This window comes from Elephantulus edwardii, unplaced genomic scaffold (assembly GCF_000299155.1).
Source record: "Elephantulus edwardii isolate Elephantulus edwardi_28Jun2011 unplaced genomic scaffold, EleEdw1.0 scaffold00108, whole genome shotgun sequence".
Lineage (NCBI taxonomy): Eukaryota > Metazoa > Chordata > Mammalia > Macroscelidea > Macroscelididae > Elephantulus > Elephantulus edwardii.
Window position 1 is genome coordinate 5,444,046 of NW_006399858.1, and position 12,648 is coordinate 5,456,693.

General features: G+C 41.3%; 1 protein-coding gene across 1 annotated transcript in view; it reads left to right on the forward strand.

Moving 5' to 3' along the window:
* The window catches only part of LOC102871786 (guanine nucleotide-binding protein G(q) subunit alpha-like), a 398,536-nt gene that overhangs the window by 135,699 nt on the left and 250,189 nt on the right, over nucleotides 1-12,648 (forward strand). Inside the window, exon 2 of the mRNA XM_006891987.1 lies at nucleotides 3,615-3,799. Within this exon, the coding sequence (XP_006892049.1) occupies nucleotides 3,615-3,799 (185 nt within the window). The remainder of the gene's footprint in view (nucleotides 1-3,614; nucleotides 3,800-12,648) is intronic.

Below are 12,648 nucleotides of genomic sequence, written 5' to 3' on the forward strand. Positions count from 1 at the left end.
CCTCCTCTCAGCCACAGGTGTTAGACGTGATGCCCTTCCCCTCCTCTCAGCCACAGGTGTTAGAAGTGCTGCCCTTCTCCTCCTCTCAGCCACAGGTGTTAGACTTGCTACCCTTCCCTTCCTCTCAGCCACAGGTGTTAGAAGTGCTGCCCTTCCTTTCCTCCTCTTCCTCCTCCCAGCCATATGTGTTAGGCAAGCTGCCTTTCCCTCCTCTCTGCTGCTTTTCCCTTTCCTGTGATGTGAGGAAAAGAAGTCCACCTCACAGATTTTTTGGGATGATACCATGTTAGTGTACTCCAAACTATGCAAAGCATAAACGATTGAATGCAAATGTCCTCCTTCTTTCTTTATAAGAGAGGAGTATTTAGGAGGTGAGTGTGTGTGTATGTATGTATGAATGTATATACACACACGTGCATATGTGCCATGTATGGGGAAAATACAGTATTTCTCTGCCTTTGACTTAATCAGGAAACCTGAGGTCTGTTTCCAGCTCTGTCATTTCTTATCTGTATGATGTGTGTGTTTGTTTTGGTTTTTAAAAATAAAGATTTCTTCCCAAAAGATTGCCATAAGCATGAATTACTAAATAGGAAAAAAAAAAGTATAAAATACAGTTGGTAGGTATCGTCAAGTCGACAGCTCCTGGTTACTTAGTGAACAGATCAGCATCTTCCCCTGCCTTGCGCCAGCCTCACAAACCACCCCCATACTCAAGCTCATTGCCACAGTCACTGTTTCAGTCCATCTTGTTGAGGGTCTTCTCGTTTTCTGACCCCTCCTGACAGCGTGCGCACAGTATGTGAGCTGGATGTTCACTGTCCTTGTCCGTAAAGAGCACCCTGGTGGCTTCTCCTCCAGAACAGATTTGTTTATTCCTTGGCAGTCCAGGGGATAGTCACCACTCTTCTCCAGTACCACAATTCACAGCCATCGAGTCACTGTTAAATGAGAGCAGCTTACAAATAATCTTTATGGAGAAAAGAGCACGAGGAGATGAGCAGATGGCCTTCATTCATTTGGCCTTCCTGTCCTCCAGCATACTGAGTGCCCCTGCTTTCTGTTTGGTGTTTGTGTCCATCACGGTCTCAGCAGGAGCCACATGACACCTGAGAACCAGGCAACTAAGGAAAGTTGTATAAAGCAGGAGCCAGGAGCAGCTGGGGGGTGGGTGGTGGAAGGGGGATCCTGTGTGAAGAGGCCACCCCCAGGAGCTGTGGCCTTAACTGAGGGTGTGACATACGGCTTACAGTGCCCTTCAGGGAGGGAGCTGGAGGGCCGATGCTCTTTCCTTATTCTGCTTTTTAGTTGGCTTCTCATGTCTTCTGCTGGGTAAACTCAAACCAGAGACTGAGGACCAGAGAGAGGCTCAGGAATCCTTCCAGGCCATGCTCTGTGGGAGGTGCAGGACAGAGTGTGAGGGGTGGGCCACAGGAGAAGGCTTTAGTGTGCATGGCCCTTTGCATTGGTTTTCATCTCCTCTCTGCTGGTCCCAGTCATTCCTCAGTCACTTGTCCCCACTTGGAGCCTGCTGTAGCATGAGGTCCAGCGTGTGGCAGGGGCCAGTGAGGGCTTGTTGACTAGATCTATCGCCTGTGCCCAGGGCTCCACGGTCCTTGCCTGATGAGACCTGTCTGGAGCACACGCCAATGCAGTTTATGCCTTTTCTGACATTTTTCTTTTTTTCAACTGTAGTGATAAGGATATAAAATCTGAGAGAAAGAACGAGGACCCTATTGTCTGTTCTCCTACCATGGACCTCACGTGTTAAGGTTTCAGCTGTTTGGGTTGTGGAAAGAAGTGGCAGCAATGAGTGTTAGACATGTCTGTCATTGGACTCAGAGAGTAGGCCCTTGAGTCTGCATAGCAGTAACAAACACAGAAACAAGCTGGACTCCCCCCTCCCCCCCAAGCTCAGAGTTTCTTAGTAGAGAAGTATGAGTTGTAGAAATTGTTGGAAGAGAATGCCATAGCTTAATTTCCACTATAGATACTACTTTTTAGGCATTTTGTATGCTTGTCCAGCAGTTGTTAAGATTATAAAATATTTATTTTGAACTCCTATGTTGTTGCTGTGTACCGTAGAGTTGGAACCGACCCATAGCTGACCCTCCAGTGGGTTTTCAGAGGCAGTTAATTGCAAGGGAGGAGATTGGCCATCCTTTTCCTGCAGAGCAGCTGGTGGCCTCGAACCGCATGTCTTTGAGATTGCAGCTCAGCTTCTTGACACTAGCTCAGCAGAGCTCCTCTAAATTCCTTCAGTAGTGTTAAATGTAAACTTCAAGGAATTCCTGATTACTTAACTAAAAGTAATAGAAACAAATGAAAGAAATTGGCTACTGTAAGGCTGTGCAGCTCTAAATCATCTTTCCTTGCAATTGGGAAGGCGCTGGGTTTGGCAGGACATCTGTAGTCCTTTCAGAGGACTTCTATGAAGACTGTAAAACTTACTTGAGTTTTTGGTGATCGTTAAAAACAAGATGAAATTAGGACAGTTACATTCTTAGCTTTTAGTTCTCCCTTCTTCCCCCCTCTTCTTTCTTAATAGCTTGTTCAGAGAAAATAGCAATTAGGACATTGATTATATGGTCTTCTCTGTTTCATTCTGTTCTCCCATTTTGACTATCCTAATAGGAAGTGTTATTTATCCATATTGTTAGAGGAGGACAAAGACATATTGATTTGGAAGTCTCAAGGAAGTTGTCAAATGAGCAAGAAATAGCAAAAAATTTAAGAAAATGATGTTTTCATGTTTGGAGTTTAAAATTTAATTTAAAATTTAGTTTGTCTATAAAATAGAGAAGTTTCTATTCCATGAAATAACCTCACTTCCCCTTCTTCCCATGGCCGTTTGTAGCTGTCAGAAATTATCTGTGGGCATATGGTAGTAGAAAAGGAGTAGTTAAGAGTGAAAAATGAGGTAACTCTCAAGAAAAGATCCAATAAAAATACATTCCTACAGCATGTTGATTAGTTGAGAGTGGGTACTGTGAACTTAATAGAATTAGGTGATTCTTTGAAAAAGCTCAGGGGAAAAAACATTCCATCCCTAGAAATAAATACATTTGATGTTTTCTATCCAGTGAAAATGATCCCGATTCTTGTGTGGTCAGGACACTGTACTCCCTTTATACTCTGTAAAAGAAAACATCTCTTAAAAACATTTTAAGGCTTTTTTTCTTATCTCGTATCTCTCTCTGAACAATATTTGTGTAAGTGAAATGCCGTTCCCAGTTCCAAATCCTGACTAAAGAATCTAGCCTTTTGGAAGTGTTTCAAATATTCTGCAAAGAAGCCAGCTTTATCAAGTTTTCATTCTGTTCAAAAGATGCTGGTTTTATTGTGTTTCTCACAGAAGACATGATTACAAATCACTAAGTTCCATGCTGAGGAGCTTCTAAAGAGGTGACGGGCTGCTGCTTCTGAGCAGCTCTGGCTTTGAAGTTGAATCTCACCCTTGAGTTCTGCTGAGTGTTCACGGTAGGAGCTGAGGTGATGCTGTGCTGAGCTGTTCCTCCCAGCAGCTGTCTGCTCAGGGGGTCATGTGTTCTAGCTGAGTTATCTGAGAGACTGTGAGAAGGTGTGATGGTCTGACGAGCTTGTTTACCTTTCAGGGACTGGAGAGAGTGGCAAGAGCACGTTTATCAAGCAGATGAGAATCATCCATGGGTCAGGATATTCTGACGAAGATAAGCGGGGCTTCACCAAGCTGGTATATCAGAACATCTTCACAGCCATGCAGGCCATGATCAGAGCCATGGACACGCTCAAGATCCCGTACAAGTACGAGCACAATAAGGTGGGTGTGACTGATCTCCGGAAGTGACCTCGGTGCATAGTGGCTTTTGGAAGTTGTTTATAAATACTGTTTCCCCAGATCGTTAAAAGTCACATTAAAAAATATAAATAAATCAGAGTTGTGTTCTAGTGATCTCAGGCGGAGGACGTTTCTGGATGTTCATCCAAAAATTTCGTCAAACACGTCGTGTTAAGAGGCCAGTTTGTAGGTGCAGTGTAGATTGGGCACAGTGTGGGTGTTCAGGGGCGCAGGGACAGCCTTGCTTGAATGTTTGTACTTCCTGAGGGAGCTCTGCTGGTGTAATCTCTGGGCAGTTGAGCTGCTAACCAAATGGCAGCACTTCTCTGATGGTTCAAATCCACTAGCTGCTCCTCTGGGTAAAGGTGGGCAGTCTCCTCCTGTGCGTTTGACAGCCTCTGGAAAACAGCTGGGGGGCCTGCCATCAGTGTGTCTGACCCAATGGCAATGCGTTTGTTTGTTTTTTTGTTTTTGTACTTCAGTGGAAAGAGACGCAAATAGCTCTGAACCATAAAGTCCAGAGTAGCTGTGGTTCATCTCAGATGTTTTACTGGCTTAATTTTGTTTCAGAATCAGCCCATCTCTTTCTTCCAGTGACCTTCAGACACATTTTCCTGCCGTGTGTAAAGTCATGGAAATGGCTAAATTCACTTGAGAAAGAACTAGGAAAAAATGGGTCATTTCAGCTTTTTAGTAAGATTCCCCCCCCCCCCCCCCGCCCCATATCCAGCCATTGTTTTTGTGTTGAAATTGAAATGCGGTGTGTTTTCTTCAGATTGGAACAAATGCTGTGATTGCTCGCCCTGTAAACATGACTGAGTCGGGATGCCAGGCAAGGCTGGAGCCTGGTCAGAGGGCCGCTGGGGCGTGAGCTCCTCTCCCCTGCAGGTAGCTCAGTGGGCCTGGCTCTGCCCTGGAGGACAGCCTGTGCAGAGGCAGAAGCCTGAGGGAAGAGAAATCTGTTCAGAATTTGCAGAAATGTCTTCAGAGTCTGCCTTCTTTTCTTCCTGGCTGATGGTTGCAGTGTTTATAGTTTAGGGCTCATGTGTGCTGAGCTTACGTTAAGTTGGCAAAACCTTACCTTTTTGTTGACAAAATACTCTTTTTGACCAATTATTTTAGGATCTCCAGCTAGACCTTTCAGTAGTAATGCTCTTAATGCTCTGATGTTAAAGAGAATTCCTCCAGCTGGGCTTATAAGAAATAACAAGTTAGCATGACCAGTGTGATTCACAAATTGAGACTTAACTCACAAACATGCATTTGTAGAGAAAGCAATTCTGTATATATCCATTTGTGTTGCCACTCAAAAGTTCCTAACTACATGAAAAGGAAACAAATTCCAAACCAGTTGCGGGCAAGTTGATTACGGCTGCTGGCCACCCCTTGTGTGTCTGGGTAGAATGGAATTTCAAGGATTTTCAGTGGCTGATCTTTCTTTCGAAAAGTCAATCACGATACCTTTCTTCTGAGATGCCTCTGGCATTTTTAAGTGGTCAACATTTTGGTGAACATAATGCAACATTTGGTCAACATAATGCAACCTAAATATACCAACCATACCAAAACAAGACATTTCTTTTTCTCAAATGGTTCTTGACATTAACTGACTGCTTCTTACTCATTTGATACCCTCATGCTTAGTTTTCTGATGGCAGCAAGAAATTACCTCTGCAGATAATAGTGAAAATCTTCACAGCTCAATCCTGTCTACTTTTTTCCCCCCTGAAGAATAAATTTTATTTATCCTGCTCATTGGCTTAAAATTATTTTTATATCAAAAGCTTCATGAATAATCCTGTCTACTTTTACTTGCAGGAGTATAAATGATCTGGGCAGCGTGGTTCCTGAACCAGAGCAGGTTGTTGGGATAAATAGCTTTTAAAAGATCACTGTCCTTATTTTCCTTAAAATATCAATGTTTTGAGTTTCTGAAATAGGTGGCATCTCATTGCAGTTGTGAGGAAATTCTGTTGAAGGATTTCTCCATCTACTCTAAGTGTAATTTGATGGTCTGAGTTACCTGTATTTGCTACATACATAACAATTATAAAAGAAGTCAGCTTACATATTATAATCAAATTCTACTTATATTTAACTAAACAGTATCTTCCTTGATTTGTCTGGAGGAATCTGTGAAGATTTTGCCCCATTGCTAGACTTTCTTGTCAAGATCATTTATTATACACACATACAAAGATCTAAAAGTAAAGTGGAATCTGTCCTCTTCAACTCATTGAAGAATAGTTAATAATATGACTGCTTCATATCAACTGTAGGTTAATAACCATAAATCAATAGATCACAAAAGTCTGTAACAGTATGTTTTTCTCAGATATAGTTATCCTGTGAAATAATCTTATCTCTCTTGATTACTTAACACATTGCCTTATATAGTGATGTTAATATGTGATGATCTCAAAGCTCCTTGATATATCTAATCTGCTTAAACTTGTAACACAGTTATGTCCTTTCGAGTCATTTCTACATTATGTAAACGTAAAAGCACCATTCTCCCTTGTGTCTTCTCTTAACATCTAAGGTCTCTCAGTTCTTGCTGGAGTCCCTGGGTTGACTTGAACTGCCAGCCTTTCAGTTAGCAGCCGGGTGCTCAGCTGTTGGACCACCAGGGCTTCTTTTGCTTCTGTTACAGAAGAAATAATATTTCTCTTTCCTCTTCAACTCAGCTCCCACATCCTCTGATCTCTTATGTAATCATCCATCAAAACCCTGATCTACTGCTGTCAAGCTGATCCCAATTTGTAGCAAACATCCATTCAATTTCTAATGCTGTAGATATTAGTGAGAGCAGCTGGCGGACTTGAACCACTGACCTTTAGGTTAGCAGTGCAACATATCATGCACTTTTCCACAAAAGCTCCTTTGAAACCCTGTATTAAAAAATAACAGCACCTCACTGCTGTTGAATGAGTTCTGACTCCTGGTGACCCTCCACTTTTACAGAGGCTGTAAATACGGGAGGAGACTTCCCATCTTCCTCCCATGGTGGATTCTATCTGCCGGCCTTTCAGAGTGCAGCCCAGCAGGGTCAGTAACAAAGAGGACAGCACTCAGTGAGATGGATTGACATCGTGGCAACAACAGTGGACTCGGTCGTGTCCTGTGGTGATTGCACAGAAGGGTCAGGACCTGGCGCTGTTTTATTCTGTTGTAGGTAGGGTTGCAGTGACTCAGCGCCATTTCTGCAGGGACTGAAAACCATTATTACTATAGCTAAAGTGCTGGTGTTTCAAACCAACCCAGAAGAATCTTGGAAGCCGGGCCTAGTGTTCTGCTTCTGAAGGACCACAGCCTCGAAAGCCGTGCTAGAGTTTTACTGTACACATTTGGGGTCATCATGAGTCAGGGTTGATGCTGTGGCCAATGACAACAGCAGCTTGTATATTTTTTTTTTAGCAGCTTGTATTAATTATGGTTATCTGAGTGTTGATTTTATTTTCCTGACTAGACTCTCAGGTCCTTGAAAGTTAATCTTGTGTCAGATCCACTTACATTTCCCTCATTGTCCCTGGTGTTAGGTAGCAAACACAGTAGGTGTTAAAAAGATGTCCTTGTTTACAAAATAGGTGAATCGTTTATAAGCAGGAATGACTGAAAAGTGTCCATTTCTGCCTTCAGAGTTGAAAAAGTGATTATTTAGATCAGTAAGTAGGTAGCTGCTGAAATGTCTCTGTTTTCCTAAGGGAATAAATGTCGTGTGTTGTCTGTGATTCAGAGTCAGACTGGGTGGACAGATGTACAGTCAGACAGGGGAGAGGGCATGCCTACGAGAGGGACGCTTGGGCTGGGATAAACGTTCAGAATTAGGAAGATGCCTGTGATGGAAGACTACAGATTGATCAACTAGCTGTAGATCTTGGTAACTATCGGTGGTCATCAATTAGTGGGCTCAGCTGCTAACAGGTTAGAGGTCAGGTCCCCCCAGAGGTTTCTTAAAATAAATACCTTCTGAACAGACATCAATCTGTTGAAAACTTACAAGGCACAGTTCTACTGGGAACCCCATGGATTGATCACATGGGAACTGATGGTTGTCAGCATCTGGCCTGCAGGTGTTTTCACTGACAGAGCCAAAGTGAGTGGTGTTTTCAGACCAGACACTTGTTTCCTGTCACCTGTGATGGAGGGGCTGCAGAGCTGTGCTGCTGTGTTGGCTCTTACCCTTTCCAAACATTTCTTGAGAAAGACTTGCTGTTACACACATTTACAGTGTTAGGAATTTCCTGTAGTTCCTGGAAATCCCAAGGTTCTCCAAGCTATTTACATTTCCCAAAAGGAGGATGCAGCCAGGAGTCTGGAAAACTTGCCAGGGTACTTCTGCCTCTGATGTATTGAACATGAAGTTGCTTTACTACCTTTTCCAACCTGAGGGCATTTTCTTAGTTTACAAATTCACAAGGGGCTGATTTCCTCTTAATATTCCCCATCTGTATATTAAACACACAGTGTTAGTCTCAACAAGTATGTATTTCCTTCTATTCCTCCAAAGGGCTGTACCAGTCAAGGTTCTTCTCTTATAAGCACCAGAAGTCACCTTACCCAGGAAAACAACTTCTGGGAATATGGATATCCCAGAGCTGAGAAGAAGCTGAAAGACTAGCTTAGGGGAACTGTATGTAGCATGCCTGGGTGACCTCTTTGCTGTGCTATGTGAAATCTGGACATTTCTCATCATCACTCACTCAAAGGCCAAATGTCTGGGAAAAGGTGGCTGCCTGTTATCGCCTGGATCAGTGCTAGCTCTCTGGACAGGGAAGGGCTGCCCAAGGATTAATACTCCCTGGGGGACATCCGAGTACAGTTAGTGAAAAAGGAGAAATGATCCTGGCACATATCACACCAATCCATTGCAGACGGACACAATTCAGAAATAAAATGTCACATGTATCCTCAGCAGAGGTACACCCTCCCAACTTTGCCATTATTGTCTAAACCTGTCCACAAAGGCATTTTCTTATTCAAGACTGGACCATGGAAAAACGGAGGGGTTTGTCAAGTTAGAGACACAAGGAGCTGGTGATTTGGTGAGAGTTTTATCTGAGCCCAGATACGGGAGAGCTGCGTACCGTTGGGATTGCCATGTTTTCTTCACACACCTCGATGTCTTTATTCTCTCAATGCCTCATTTATAGTAACTTCCATAATAATGTGATGTTTTATATATATATACTTTAGCTTCTCATAAAGCTTGACTAATGGTAGAATTGTTTAAAGGGTTAAATAGATAAATAGGTGTGCAGAATGTCTTGTCAATGATACAAAGAATATTTGAGAATTATTACAAAATTGCCATCATGCAGAGAATGAAGTCTACTAATCTCCCATCTTTATTTGGAATAAAACAAACAGAACATAACTGAAACAGCATGGCCAGATTTAGGAGGTATCTAAGGAAACATTTTCTCAGAGTGACAGTCATTGAAATGGGGTACCAGGGGAGGTAGAGAGGCTCCTTATCTGGGTGTGCTCAAAAATAGAATATATTTTTAACATGTGAAATTCTTTAAGGCAATTTTACTGAAATAAGGCAAGGAAGGGACTAGACAAACCTCTGGAATCTTTCCCAACATGCTTTTTCCTTGTGCTTATTCTCTGGTTCCAGAATTCTGACAGCGATAAAGCTGTGGTTAATGTTATTTTGGTATAATTTGAAGCTGCTGCCTTTATTGCATTTCTCCATTTGAGAGCACCTAAGAAAAAGTTTTAGGTAGGGGGTAAAAAAGGCAGTGGACAACAGATTCCTTTCAACAGTGTTTTTTAAGGTCAGTGGAGAGATGTGTTTTTTGGTCTAGAAATTTTATAGGTGATTACAGTATCTATGTGTATAATTTTTTTCCCTTTTAAGAAAATATTTCAGAGTTTAATATCAAGTGTAGATTTTGTAGATAGTGGTTGTGGTGGTAATGATTTTAGCTGGATTTTTGGCTACTGGACACCAAAGATGGCATTTTTTGATAGGAGAACTTTCCATCCCTGCTTCCAGCGCCTTTAATCCAATAAGTAATCTGAAGGAGTCTGGGAACTTTTTACGATGAACCTGAAGTATCAACTGTCTCTCTTCTTCTGGAGGCTCGTGTTAAGAGTTCTTTCACTGTGTGTTTTAGTAATTATTTCAACTTTCAAGATCCTTTCCTATGTTTTCTTCTTCCAGTCCTTTGTGAGAACTTCCTAAGTACTTTTTTTTTGGGTCTACTCCTCTATACTAGTGCCATTGCCATTCTTTATTCAGTTTGTGCTGTGGCAGCTCTGTAAAAAACAAGATGAATATGAGATTATTTTATCCTTTCTGGGTTAAAATGAATCCATAATCTCGGGGCATGCCATATAATTTAACCTAAATGAACATCTGAGTCTGATTTGAGCAGAGAAGGACTTTGAAACAAAGAGAAACTTTGGAAATGGACTGAGAAGGGCCCCCCCTTGTAATTTTTTGTGGGGATTGTGAGGATGGCATAGAATAGGACAAGGTTTTCAGAGAGTTACTGTTAGTTACAGTAGACTCGATGACACCCAGTAACAACAAAGGTTATATAAGGCAAAGTGCGTTATCAGTATTGTGACTAGGTGGTGCTGAGCCCGATTTCATTCTTAGTGACCCCGTGTGGCAGTAGAACTGCCCCATAAGGTTTCCTTGGCTGAATCTTATGGAAGCAGATCACCAGTCATCAGTGTTGAGAGTTCTGCCTATTTCCTTTTTGTGAACATGTTTGCATCCACATAAACAAAGCATAATCCAGTCAGTCCCCATTTCATTCAAGTTTCCAGTGACTGTTCCAATCCCTGAAGAGTGTCCAACACTTTTATCAGAAGTGCTTTACTTGCAATAAAAGAGATACGTTTGTTAGTGTTTGAACTTGATGTAGAATTATAAACATCAACTTGACAGCAATTAATTTGAATTTTGAGAAGTATTCCCCACTAATGGACTTAAACCAAGGAAAGAGGCACTACCTTTGGGCTGGCATCAGGCTCTCTGTGGACTATGATACCAGAGCTCCCTATACTGATATGTAAGTACAGAGAAACATATACAAATATGGCTCTGTTTAGAAGTATACAATTACTTTCCCCAGCATTATGCTTGTGAAATGTATTTATATTGCTGCTTCATCTTAATTCGTTCTTTATAATAGCAATGCTCTATAGAACTTTCTGTGGTGATAAAAATGCCTTTTATTGGTGTCGTCCATGTGATTAAGGAGCCTTTGAAATGTGATTAGGATGGCAGAGGAACTTAACTTTGATTTAATCTTAATTTACATTTTAGTTCATATGTGCCTACAGACACATGCATCATGTCCTGCTACATTTTATGAATATACCAAAGATTAAGCATATATACTGTTGTTATGTATGTGACTTTTACAAAGCACCTGCTATAAAAATTCCTGTTGTTATAAATGATATGAGTTCTTGTGACTGTAAGTATGCATTTCTTTGGGTTTTACTGGAGATGGCAAGTGCTAAGTCAGAAGGTGTACACGTTACACATAGACATATAACCAAGGACTTTCAGAGTGTTTGCACCAATTGGTGGGCGCTGGTGGTATAATCTGTAGCGAGTGACGCTGCTAAGCCCAAGGGTGGGTATCTCTGGTGATGTGGACCCACCAGTGGCTCCTTAGGAGAAACACAGACAGTTTCTTCCTTTTGTGATTTACAGCCTTGAAAACCCAATGGAGTTGGAAGACTCAGCTGAGTTGAAAACCCAACGCTGGGCCTCTTAGTGTTGAAACCGTCACAAAGTCAACGAGTTTGAGTTTTGAGTAGTGTCAGTTTTATTCTCCTACCAGCTATGTATGAGAGGTCCAGTTGCTTCATATATTTGAAAACATTTGCTATTATTAGAATTTTTGTCTTGAAAAATATTTTACCATATTTTCTCACAAATGATATGTGTATTTGATAATTTCTATGTTTTATTAGATCACTTGTCTTAAGAATGAACGTGTACATGGCTTTCTTCCAGTCAGGTGGCTAGGTAGCTGTCTTCTAAATTTCTTGGTCTATTAATATGAAAGTAAAGTTTGCTGAAGATCTTTCTAAAACAGATATATCAGTACCTGACAGGGAGGTCTCAATAGTCCAGGCAGGATTCAGAAGAGGCTGTGGAATGAGGAATACGATTGCTGATGTCAGGTGGATCGTGGCAAAAAGCAGAAAATGTCAGAAAGATGTTTCTCTGTGTTTTGTGAACTTTGCAGAGGCATTCAGCTATGTAAGTTATAACCAATTATGATAACATTACAAGTTTGGGAATTTTAGAATTGTGCTCAAAAGGATTGTGTACAAAGGCCGAAGAGACAACCAATCATTTGAACAGCACAGGGGGATAATTCATGGGTTTCAATAAGGAAGGATGTAGACTAAGGAGATGTATACAAGGAGATATATAAAGATAAATAAGGAGATGTAGATTGAGGTTGTATCCTTTCACCATACTTATTCAATCTGTATGCTGAGCAAATAGTCAAAAGCTGGACTATAGGGAGTGGAGCATCAGGATTGGAGGAAGACTCAGCAACCTGCAAGAAGCAGATGGAATCACCTTATTTTTTTCTGTTGCTTTGTCTGATTTCTTACTGCTTTATAGGGGTTCTTTTTAAATGAGCTGTAGATGGTATTTTTTTAATAAATATCTTGCAAATATCTTCTCATACTTTGTAGTTTATGTGATTATTTTCTTAATTTTTTCCATAACAGGAACTCCTTAATTATAATTTTCCCTTTTTATTGTTACTTTCCTTCTGATTAGTGATTTGTGTATCTTTCCCTACTTTATGATCAGTCAGATAATATGCTGTATTTTC